We start from the raw sequence: 12710 nt of genomic DNA, 5'->3' as shown, positions 1-12710 counted from the left end.
CTTGTCAAACAACAGCAGAGAGGATAGTGGCATTGATTGAACACGTGAAATAGTGAAAACAGTTGCACACGTTGCTCTCCCTCTTCTCTCTCTTTCTGATAACAATTTACTGGTTTGTTTTTTTCTGCAGAAACAGCAGGTGGTGGAAGTTGTACTTTGTAACAATGTTTGACCTGAAAAAGAGGAATAGTTTGACTCTGAACAGCCGAGAGACTGAGGAGTTCAGAAGAGTGGCAGTCAGAAGGAAGGTCAAAGGTGCTGCAGTGGACTGCCTCAACTCACACACAGGTGAGATACCTTTCACTTAAGAGGAGCTTTTTCTCTATTCTAATCAAAAATAATGATGCAAAACAGATTAATAATGGATTTTTTTTGGCTTATATTGGCTCTAATATTGTCTGCATTCAATGCAGGCTCCATAACAGATAATAATGCACACAGTGCACTTTCATAGACTAAGCTACTGGAGTTACCCTGCACTATACTCACTTTTAACAGTCTCTTCTGCACTATATTCACTTTTTAACAGTCTCTTCTGCACTATATTCACTTTTAACAGTCTCTTCTGCACTATATTCACTTTTAACAGTCTCTTCTGCACTATACTCACTTTTAACAGTCTCTTCTGCACTATACTCACTTTTAACAGTCTCTTCTGCACTATATTCACTTTTAACAGTCTCTTCTGCACTATACTCACTTTTTAACAGTCTCTTCTGCACTATATTCACTTTTAATAGTCTCTTCTGCACTATACTCACTTTTAACAGTCTCTTCTGCACTATACTCACTTTTTAACAGTCTCTTCTGCACTATATTCACTTTTAATAGTCTCTTCTGCACTATACTCACTTTTTAACAGTCTCTTCTGCACTATATTCACTTTTAATAGTCTCTTCTGCACTATATTCACTTTTTAACAGTCTCTTCTGCACTATATTCACTTTTAACAGTCTCTTCTGCACTATATTCACTTTTAATAGTCTCTTCTGCACTATATTCACTTTTTAACAGTCTCTTCTGCACTATATTCACTTTTAACAGTCTCTTCTGCACTATATTCACTTTTAACAGTCTCTTCTGCACTATACTCACTTTTAACAGTCTCTTCTGCACTATACTCACTTTTAACAGTCTCTTCTGCACTATATTCACTTTTAACAGTCTCTTCTGCACTATACTCACTTTTTAACAGTCTCTTCTGCACTATATTCACTTTTAATAGTCTCTTCTGCACTATACTCACTTTTAACAGTCTCTTCTGCACTATACTCACTTTTTAACAGTCTCTTCTGCACTATATTCACTTTTAATAGTCTCTTCTGCACTATACTCACTTTTTAACAGTCTCTTCTGCACTATATTCACTTTTAATAGTCTCTTCTGCACTATATTCACTTTTTAACAGTCTCTTCTGCACTATATTCACTTTTAACAGTCTCTTCTGCACTATATTCACTTTTAATAGTCTCTTCTGCACTATATTCACTTTTAACAGTCTCTTCTGCACTATATTCACTTTTAACAGTCTCTTCTGCACTATATTCACTTTTAACAGTCTCTTCAGCACTATATTCACTTTTTAAAAGTCTCTTCTGCACTATACTCACTTTTTAAAAGTCTCTTCTGCACTATACTCACTTTTTAAAAGTCTCTTCTGCACTATATTCACTTTTAACAGTCTCTTCTGCACTATACTCACTTTTTAAAAGTCTCTTCTGCACTATACTCACTTTTTAAAAGTCTCTTCTGCACTATACTCACTTTTTAAAAGTCTCTTCTGCACTATATTCACTTTTTAAAAGTCTCTTCTGCACTATACTCACTTTTTAAAAGTCTCTTCTGCACTATATTCACTTTTTAAAAGTCTTTTCTGCACTATATTCACTTTTTAAAAGTCTCTTCTGCACTATACTCATTTTTAACAGTCTCTTCTGCACTATATTCACTTTTCTAATAGTCCTGTATCACAGCTGTTACCCTGCACCATATTCAGTTTTAACAGTTTTCTTCATCTCATTGTATTTTTATATCTGGTATATTTTTTGTACTTTGCACTACTAACTTTTTTACTGCCTTTTTAATAACATGTTTTGCACTATGGAACTGTGATGCCGAATTTCCCTCGGCATTAATAAAGTTACTATCTATCTATCTATCTATCTATCTATCTATCTATCTAGCAAAGGCCAAACTACATTGCTAAAGTGCATAAAAAGTGACCAGTAGTAGATAGGCTGGTGAGTTTTATTTGAATTTGTGTGCAAAACTAAGAATGCATATGATTGGATATTGGTTGGAAACACTATCAAAATATTGTCTGAATATTTTCCAATGTGTCTGCTGTCACACCAACCAGAGGGTGATAAAGGAAGCTGCCAGACTTGTTGTGTTGGTATACATCATTAAATGATTTTTTTTAGTTTCCCTAGTCAGCTTGTTAATATAATGCCATTGTATGTATTGCACTTGGTGTGCATGCATGTTTTTTTGCACAGTTGGCCTATTAGCCTCTTATCTTATTGTTGGATTACTGCTGGGAAATCTCTTTCCCCTGATTCAGCCTGGACTTTGCCTGCGTGTCTTGAGACCACCGGCATTTGTCAATCCCTCTCTCTCACACACACACACACACACACACAGACACACACACAAAGCCGTTCTGTTCCCCCCATTGAGGCCGAGCTATCTGTTTAGATTAGAGAAGTATGTTTGCTCCAATGGTACTGTCAGATGCAAGATTCAATAGTGTCATCCATCTCTCCGACCTATAATGCACTTTGGTTTGAGCCTTGTTGAAACAAGCCCCCATACAAAACATACAAAGTAAGGCCATTAATTACATTTTGAGATGAAAATAACTGCCAGTTTTTTGCAAGAGGGGTGTTAAAACTTTGAGACAAAGACATCTCAAAACTTCACTCTGCCTTTTTTTTTTTATTACAAATTAGAGGTTAGAAATTGATACACACAGTAGTGCTTTTTGGATTTAGTTCATATAGTTGAAAACATTAAAGGAATAGTTTGACATTTGAGGAAAGACACTTCTTTTTTTGCAGAGAGCAAAAGAGAAGATTGATACCACTCTAGAAAATGTGACGGTACTCGTTTTTCTACAGTACCACAGGTACCGGGGATCAGGGTTCAAGACGTCGTCCCGGGGACGATAGAAAATTTCCCTGATAATGCTACATTGCGAACAACAAATCTGCGTTGAAATCAGCAGAAGGAGAGCTAGTTAACAGTAGCTGTTAGCAGCTGGTGGGCAGCACAGTCCTGCTTGGCTAAACAACGGAGCTAACGTACGGGAGGTTGCATTGAGTTACATTATGATGCATTCAAGCTCTATTCAGTAAAAAAAAGTGAGTAGTGGGCGAAGTTAAATTCTAACGTTATCATGATGTGTTCAAATTTAATCTTATAAATGTAGTTTTGGCGAGAAACTTGAGGCACATCATCAGGGATTAATGATGCATTCTCAAAAACTAGTATGCAAACGGTAATAAAGGAGTGTACGTTGAAGTACATGGGATTTATTGTTGTTGTTTTTATTTTACAATATCTCTTCCCCTGGACTCAGTTCTTTTAAAATGAACAAACTCAAATGGTAGAGGCTTTTGGATATTTAAAAGAAGCAGTCACCTATAGCTGTAGCCTCCAACGTGCATCTTTCTCTTTGTAGTTTTTTACAGTAGACATCAGTGCTGTCTAACAACTACGAGAGTGTAGTGGGAGTGATAGTACTCTATTTATTCAGAAAAGTGCTGAATGTTGCTCTGAGACCTTAAATAACGTGTAAAACTGGTTAAAAGTTGGAGAAAAGAGAGAAGTTAGAAAGCAGAAGTATTGAGAAAGTATAGTCCTCTCCACATGACCAGCAAATTTGTCACACATCAGCAGAGCCAAGAGTGAACAGCAAAAAACTTGACTTTGTTATACAAGTTATGGATAATTACATAAATTTGGACATAAATTGCAGGTAAGAAAACAAAATGTTACACAATTTTGAAAGTAGTAAATTGTTGTTGTGAAGTAAAGATGTCAGTGGAACAGTCAGATTTCAGAGAGTAATGAAACCGCAGTGAATAATATGATGTGTTTAACATGCATACTTGTTTTTTTTTTGTGAGGATCCGTGTTAGATAAAATACAAAACCACCGTAAACCAAGAATAATCCATTTCATCTTTGATTCTAGACAAAAAGTAATCCTCACATGGAACATTTTGTACTTTTGGACTAAATAATAATTAGAAACTAACTAATTTAGTCTTTGGTTCAAGATTGAGCATGCAGGATATTATACCATACAGGCAGAAGGAAACAATACAGCAATAGATGGGCATAATACTGTACGGCAACAACCTGCAGTGCTTATAGAAGTACAAGATGCAAGATAATGTTTGGAGCTGCAGCAATTAATCAATTAGCTGTCAACTATTAAATCAATCGCCAGCTAATTTGATAATCAATAAATCGGTTTGAGTCATTTTCTAAGAAACAAAAAGTTAAAATTCTCTGATTCCAGCTTCTTAAATGTGAATATTTTCTTATTTCTTTACTCCTCTATGACAGTAAACTGAATATCTTTGAGTTGTGGACAAAACAAGATATTTGAGAACGTCATCTTCATGTCATTTTCTGACATTTTATAGACCAAACAGATTAATCAACAATTAAAGTAATCGTTGCAGCCCTAATAATGTTTGTTAAAGTGCAGATGAAACACTTGACCAGTAACAGTACACAACCAAGGGATTAGCAACACTACAGTAAGGTCAGTTTTTCCATGTGTGTGCATTTCTTAGCAGTTAAAGGCTCAGGAGGAACATGACCTCTGAATCATCAAATGTTGTGTGTTGTTTCTAAGGACGCTACAAAATAGGTCCTCAAAGTTCAAAGCTAGGTCATTTTATTTTAGTTGGAAACTTTGCGTACAATGATTTTGCAAGACATTTAGATTTTTTCCACTTTTTGTAATGGTGCAACCAAATTTGCAGACCTTGTACATGCACAAAAAACTAAACAACACACTAAAGCAAAGGGAAAAATCACAAAAGCATAATAGGTCCCCTTTAACATTGTGTATTTTAGATATTTCACCCGGTATAACTATGATAAAACCTATGAAAGAAGTACTATATACAGAAAACATTGCCATGCAGTGTGGGGGAAAATGTGTTTATAGTAACCGTGTATTTCTTTTAGTAGTGAGCAGCAGTGGAGTTAGCGGCTCGTACAGCTGTGGCCAGGCTTGTGACAGAGACTGTGGATCAGAACCAAACGCTAAACCTGGTGCCGAGGAAGACAACGAAAGAAGCCCAGCGAAAAGATCACCTCTCAAACCACAAGGTAGGCATGAAGTCCAGCAGAATAAAAGCTATCTATGCAAGTCTATTACTCTAAGTTGCATTTGTGGACTATACAGTACCTGCAAGACATTGTACTATAATCATAAATGCTATCTCTTTTGCAGTGCCTCCTAAACCAGCTCACCTCAAGAGTCCTCTGAGGGCAGGACAAGCTCAAGCCCTCAGTCCCACTACAGGAAAATCACTACCTCAACCAGTTAACGGCACAGAGCAAGACCAGAGTCCTAACAGAGGTCACGGAGTTTCTGCTTCCTGTGTCAGCCCAGCGCAGAACTGTCTAGGCTCCCCTAGTCCAATCAGAGGAAGAGGGAACAGTTTTTTGAATGGAGCACATATCAGCCCTGCCAGACTCACTCAGGGGGTTTCTTACATTACAAGCAGTCCACTTTTAGGATCTCCAAGTCCAGGCAAAAGAGGCATTCGGAGCCGTAGCCCATCGAGGGAAGGAGGGCACAGCCCTGCTAAATTGTCCCCGAGGAACCTCAGCCCTCTCGGAGGATTACTGCGGACCCCCAGTCCCATACAGGGCAGGATGGGGAGCTACAGCCCCGCCATGAACTCTAAATCCTGGCTAGGACTGCACAGGATCCCAGGCAGCAAGACAGACGGACAAGACAAGAGAGCGGGGAAGTCTTTGAGCGTGCCCGACTTGATTGTTTACATGGACGAGAGCAGGTTGGGTTTTTTATAATTGGTCTGTTTCTGCACCATGAATGCCTGAATACCTTCCCGTAGCATGTAAAACACCATCCAGTCATTTATGAATATCACTTTCAATGATAGATGCACTTTATTTCTTGCAGGATTCCCACCAAAAAAGTTGAACGCTCTCTTCTGAAATCGCCGCAATCCATCAACTGCACCGTGCCAGCCATCACCATCAAAGCACCGGTTCACCACAGACTCAATCATGCCGTGAGTGAAAACCATCTATCGAGCATCGGAAAAAAAGAGCACTCTCCAGGACAAATGAACGGCGTAGTGAAGGGGAGAGATTGCCCGGTGGTAAACGGGAAGGGAATAAATGACAAAACGGAAGAAGGCAAGATGCGTATACGATACGGCTCCAAGTCCACCTGCCAGTGGAACGAGGCGACAACAGAAGATGATGGGATTTGCAAGGAGTCTAAAGGTGAACAAAGTGATGAGGAGACGAGGAACGAGAGAGGAGGAGAGACTAAAGATGAAGAGAACACCGAGCAGAAGTTGTACAATATAGCCAATGAACTGCTGCAGACGGAGAGACACTACGTGGCTCGTCTCCACCTGCTGGACCAGGTCAGCGTGGTCATCTGTTTGTGGCTTCCTCCACCAAAATGCTTGTTTCTTTGTTTACATTTCTTTGTGTAGGATCAAGTGTGAAATTCATTTCGTGCCTCTCTTAACTCCCACCACAGGTGTTCTGCTCACGCCTAACGGAAGAGGCGGGCCGAGGCTCGTTTCCTCCCGACGTGATAAGAAATATGTTCTCCAACATTTCCTCCATCTACTCCTTCCACAGCCAGTTCCTGCTGCCTGACCTGGAAAGCTGCATCAGCCACTGGTGGGTGTTCACGTCATAAACACAGACTCCATTCAGACCTGTTCTGCCCGTTACAGGATGTAAAAGTTGTATACGAAAATCAACTTGCTATGTGACGCTCGCATTACTTGGTACACTTTTACAAACCACTTTATAACTGTCAGCAACTCTTCCAAGTACATGCTGTCTCATTGTTTAAACATGATAGGGGCGAGGTTTCTTGATGCCTCCACAGCTGTTTGTGGTAGCAGGATGAATATCATTTTTGTATCCATATCTTTAAGGGCTGTTTTCTCAAAATTAAGTTTTTCTCAGAGTCAGAGCCAGAAATCTCCAACCTGATTTCTATCACATTTTATTCCTAAAAACATTGTAAAAATAGATTTTTTTTATGGCTGTTGACTGTATTTACTGATTTATGGAGTGATAAGAAATTTAAAATTCCCTCAGTAAAAACGTTTGACTCTAATATGGCAACAAAATTAAATAAGAATTTTTAACCTGGTTTATCCAATGTTCAGATTTCTGTTCCAGAAATTGCTGCAAATTAGCACATATTTAATATGATAATGCCTCATTTGTACATTTAAACATAAAATTTCAGAAAACTTAGAAACCTTAGAAAGAAATGAACCGGGGAAGTTTCATTAGTCCAAAATGTTACCCTATTCACGTGGGGTGTCTCCCCTTAAATCAGTCACCTGACCTCAACTGAGCTTATTGCTGAAGACCAGACTGAAGGCAGCAAACAAGGAACTCTGCAGTGCAGCTCCGGCAGAGCATCAGCGGGGAAGATGTTGAACATTTATCTTTGTGTAGTAGATGTCAGGACTTGCTACCAAAACATTAAATACTTGCATTTCTCATATTATTTTCTGTCCCCTAAAATTAAGACACTATATACATAAAAAGTCACACACTTTACCCTCTACGTGTAGGTGTGAGAGCCCGGGCCTGGGTACGGTTCTGCTGCAACACGCACCCTTCCTGAGGATGTACGCAGACTACGTCAGCAACTTTGACCAGGCCATGGAGCTGGTGAGGACCTGGACTGAACGCTCCTCTGCCTTCAGAAACATCGTCCAGGACATACAGGTAAAGCATACTCAGCAGGGTATGTGCAGTACTATGCACATAAACGTACGGAGGTCATACAGAGTGTGATTTTAATTATGTGTTTTCAGAGTCAGGAGGTGTGTGGCAGCCTGACCCTGCAGCACCACATGTTGGAACCGGTCCAGAGGGTTCCACGCTACGAGATGCTGCTCCGGGATTACTTGAAGAAACTGCCCAAGGATAACCCAGATTATGATCTTGCTCACAGTACGTATATGCTGGACCATTATTACTAGTTTAATTGCTCCGAGTGTGCTTGTGTAAGGTTTTGATGGTCCACCTTTTTCCCCTCATAAAGTGCCCGTCTGTCTCTGATGGGTTGTTGTGTCTGTAACGAGCAGAGTGAACCTCTTCCTTTGTCTCCTCCCGCAGAGTCCTTGCAGACCATTTCCATGGCAGCCACCCACTCAAACAGCGCCATCCACAAAGCTGTACGTTACCATTACACACCATTTACCATTGTGCTAAGTAAGATATCATCACTTTCGCACAACACATTAACTGTATTATATTGTCAAACGTGATCCTGTTATTATTATTATTATGTTATTATTATTGTGCAAACCGATGTGTTTTAGTGTTTCTCTTTCCTTCCCTGTAGGAGAGCCTGAAGCGGCTGCTGGAGATCTACGAGATGGTCGGAGAGGAGGAGGTGGTCAACCCGACCAACGAGTTCCTCAGGGAAGGTCGTCTGTTCAAGCTTGCTGCCAGGAACGCATCTGCCATGGAGAGGCACCTATTCCTGGTTAGAAACGGATGCAGACACACCAACATCTTTGTTAAACAATGATCCATATATCTGCCAAAAAACCTTCTGAATGTGCATATAGACACCCCTCTATTTCAATTAACCTCTTAAAAATCCAACGGGCCGCAGTCGGGCCTGGCTGCTGTTTGATCTTTCGGAGGTTGTGAAGATACTAGTATCATATGAAACTAAAAAAAAACAAAGGAATCCATTGGTACCAAACATGTCATACTAGCTTGTTGCGAAGGAGGCTAAATAACGCTCCAAACTAAATTTTGGTGAGGAAAAACTGGTTCTATGCGTTGAATGCAGTACCTGTGACAGTTTCTGGACAATATCTGTCATTGTTTTGTGTTGTTAATTGATTTACAATAATAAATATATACATACATTTGCATAAAGCAATCATATTTGTCCATGCCCATGTTGATAAGAGTATTAAATACTTAACAAATCTCCCTTTGAGCTACATTTTGAACAATTAAAAAATGTGTGATTAATCATGATTAACTATGGACTATAATGCGATTACATATTTTAATCGGTTGACAGCCCTAATCACAGTTCATAAAAGTAACCATGTGTATTATGGTGTTCTTCTTCACAGTTCAACAACTTCCTGCTGTGCTGCAATCCAAAGTTCAGCCTAGTTGGGCAGCGTTTTACTGTCCGCTGCAGGATCGGAGTGGATGGCATGGAGGTGCAGCAGACCACCAATGAAGACCACCCGTACACCTTCCAGGTCTCTGGAAAGGAGAAGACCCTTGAGTTGCAGACCAGGTGTGTGTGTGTGTGTGCAGTAAAAGTGTTCAATTACTCAACATATTGTAGTCTGTGAACATAATCGTGTTATTGAATTTCAGTACATTTACAGTAAGTGCATTAAATGTGTAATTGCTTTTTTACTCATTTGTTTTTTCAAGCTCTGAACAAGACCGAGATGAGTGGATTAAGGTACCGGGGTATTTTTATTATTCAGTGTTTTAAATACTACATGAATTTAGAAAAGTGAGTTTTCTAAAAACGAGTTTTATTTCCAGGTAATTCAGCGAGCCATTGATGTGTTTCAGAAGAAAAATGAAACCTTCAAATTGGCTTCTAAGGAGCTGAATGTAGAAGAACCAGTAAGTTTGATAATATTTCAGAAGTATGTATTTATAATCTATTCAGAAAATTATGCAAAGACTCCAAAACATCCCAGCTGACGTGCAAGTGTTTTAACAGTCCGAGGAACTCGGCCGACGCGCCCCTCGCTGGATCAGGGACAACGAGGTGACCGTGTGCATGAAATGCCAGGAGCCTTTCAACGCACTCACCAGGAGAAGACATCACTGCAGAGCCTGTGGCTGCGTGAGTGACGACATGTGACGTCTTAATACTGAACACGCAAACAAACAGAGAAAAGCTCTTTTAAGGTACAAGATAACAGTGATGGTTTCTCTGCTCCCCCAGGTGGTGTGCTGGAAGTGTTCAGACAATAAAGTGGCTTTAGAGTACGACGGCAACAAGCTGAACAAAGTGTGTAAATCCTGCTACTCCATCCTGACCGAGAGGGTGGAGGGAAAGAAGAGGAGGACACTGGAGGTGAGTCTGGTGTGGTTTCTAAAGGTCTTTTTTAGGAGCATAATAGACAACATAACATGGACGTAAGTCTTTAACAGCGTTGTGTTTTCTCGTATGTCCCAGTCGGAGGTATCTGCAGTGTCTAGTGACTGCGTAATGAGTGGCTTCCTGCTGTATGGTGACAACCCCAACACCTGGCAACACGTATGGTCTGTTATCCCCCTGACTGAACCTCTGGTCCTCCAGCTGTACACCGCTCCTCAGGTAGGCATCTCTGTGATGAAGAATAGTTTAACAATGCAACCATTGGAGTAATGATGCCACACACTTCGTTTCTGTTTGTATGGCGTTGTTATTCGGGTGGGCCTGTTTCTATAGGATATGCATGTGATGTTGTCACAGACAGATGTCACCACAGTCTCTCCCCCTCAAACACGCACAACACAACAGTCACCGTCTGCAATCATGCTCTCTCATGGAAAAAAGGGAAACCCTGCTGAAATTGTGAAGTTGTGCAATCAACTACACAAACAGATTCTGACTTTTTAAAAAGGTTAGATTAAAGCCACTCCTGCTTCTTTTATCAATGATACCTAATAAAACTCAAAACATTTTACATATCCACAGAAAACTACAATATTCTTTTTAAGTCCTCGTGCTTTGAATCCATCTTCAGCTGCATTAAATCTGGACCTACAGCAAATGCCCTTTGGCTTCGTTTAGTGTAACATTACTTTCCCAAGTGTCTGGCTACATACACAGATACTGTTGGTGATAAATTAAAGAACAAAATCAATATAAAGTGTCCTATGATGGTGGTGGAGAGTGCCGCCAAACACGTCAAACAAAAATCCACCGTAGGTGTTCACTTGGGTTGAAATCTGGTGAATGTGAGGACCATAATATACAATTCATCAACATCATTTTCATTGTCCTCAAACCATTCAGTAACTTCTCGTGCCCTGCATTTTGTTTCCATTCGTCCAAAACCTCTTCTTTCTACATTTAAAAAATGTATAAAATATTCTGTTGCAACCCCACTATGGGATTTGTGAAGACAAAAACATAATGTTGTTTAATACAAAATCTTGCCATGCACACAGCTTCAACTTTTTGCATCCACCACCTGCTTTTCTATCCCTATCATTCATTCACCCCCCCCCCCATCTCCAGGATGTGAAGCCCGTGTCCACTATACCTCTACTGGGCAGCAGTGTGGAGGATTCCCCCGAGGATCTCCAGGGTCAGCCTTGTTTCTGTTTAAGACAATCTAAAAGCACCCACACTTTCTTCTGCGCCGGCTCGGGTCTCAAACAGAGCTGGCTGACTGCTCTGAAAGATGCTGCGACCGACAGGCAGTGCACACTCGATGGCTATGACATCATCACCAATGGCTCCAGATGTTACGTTAATGGTAACGTCAGTGACGGAAGTGTCTCTAGTGGTGAGGAATTTATCATCATTGGACACCAGGAATACCACTGCTGAATGTTTGAGAAGACGGCCACGCAACAGATGTTGAGCTTTGAACTGAACATTTTATAAAATGAATGAAATCTAGAATCAGGAATGTAAAAGTTGTTAATAAGAATATTCAGACTGAGAAGTGTGTTTTTCCTTCCAAGTGGCGATGCACTTTATTTCTGAAATGGTTTTACAGTAAAATAAATAAAGTGAAGGTGTTTTAACATGAGTCGGACTATCCCTTCAACTACGAACATGGTTGCTTTAGCTCTGTACACGTGATCTAAGGTGCCATGCGATGTGGGGGTGAAAATATGTTGATTTCTTACAGCGGACGGTTGAACACAAAATTGCATGAGGGTTTCAGTGATACACAGGAGGCTCTGTGGGATCATAATTGCCTTATAAAACACATTCAACTGACCCCATTTCTTCACAGATGATGTTACAGCAATTGAATATTTACACTCAAAATGATTAACGGCTAAAGAAACTAAATAAACAATACATTTAAAAAATAAATGATCACTGTAACACATAAAATGACGGAATAATAACCATTAGTTTGTTGTAGGAGTACATCATAGCTCGCGTGTGTGTGGAAAAAGCACCAGGTTAACAATATGACTGACTTTAAATGACATTTCAATAGAATTCGTCTTTTTCAGCACATGTATTTTCACATTGCAGTTATGTAATGTTGGTCGGTCTAAAAGAAATTCCTCAAACGTTGCTGTTCCACACAAAATTGGTAAACTTTACCTGATCTATGGAGGTATGCAGGCTGAAAACATTACTGTCCCATCAAAGGGGAAAAATTGCTTAAAGCTGCATTAATGAGTATTTTCTTTTTTATATGACTACATGGAATGTGAAAGCGGTCGCTGACAAACTTGCAGAGAATTATCGGTAATCTCTGCAGCTCC

The 12710-nt window shown here is 39.9% G+C and overlaps 1 protein-coding gene across 2 annotated transcripts; it reads left to right on the top strand.

The window, feature by feature from the left end:
• Positions 1 to 12013, top strand: LOC119483140 (FYVE, RhoGEF and PH domain-containing protein 4-like). 2 transcript variants are annotated; one of them, XM_037761219.1, is made up of 16 exons: positions 1 to 288; positions 5211 to 5351; positions 5476 to 6046; positions 6175 to 6649; positions 6769 to 6914; positions 7832 to 7988; positions 8078 to 8216; positions 8382 to 8440; positions 8611 to 8754; positions 9365 to 9537; positions 9681 to 9711; positions 9798 to 9881; positions 9982 to 10107; positions 10210 to 10341; positions 10444 to 10584; positions 11494 to 12013. In XM_037761219.1, the coding sequence occupies exons 1-16, from the start codon at positions 165 to 167 to the stop codon at positions 11806 to 11808; spliced, it is 2958 nt and encodes a 985-aa protein (XP_037617147.1). In that variant the 5' UTR covers positions 1 to 164; the 3' UTR covers positions 11809 to 12013. The 2 variants fall into 2 exon arrangements, with proteins under 2 accessions (XP_037617147.1, XP_037617146.1); XM_037761218.1 differs by having other exon boundaries at positions 5208 to 5351.
• The last annotated feature ends 697 nt before the right edge of the window (positions 12014 to 12710 follow it).

This window comes from Sebastes umbrosus, chromosome 23 (assembly GCF_015220745.1).
Source record: "Sebastes umbrosus isolate fSebUmb1 chromosome 23, fSebUmb1.pri, whole genome shotgun sequence".
NCBI lineage: Eukaryota > Metazoa > Chordata > Actinopteri > Perciformes > Sebastidae > Sebastes > Sebastes umbrosus.
The sequence above is the reverse complement of the archived record's forward strand: the minus strand, read 5'-3'. Positions and strand labels throughout refer to the sequence as shown.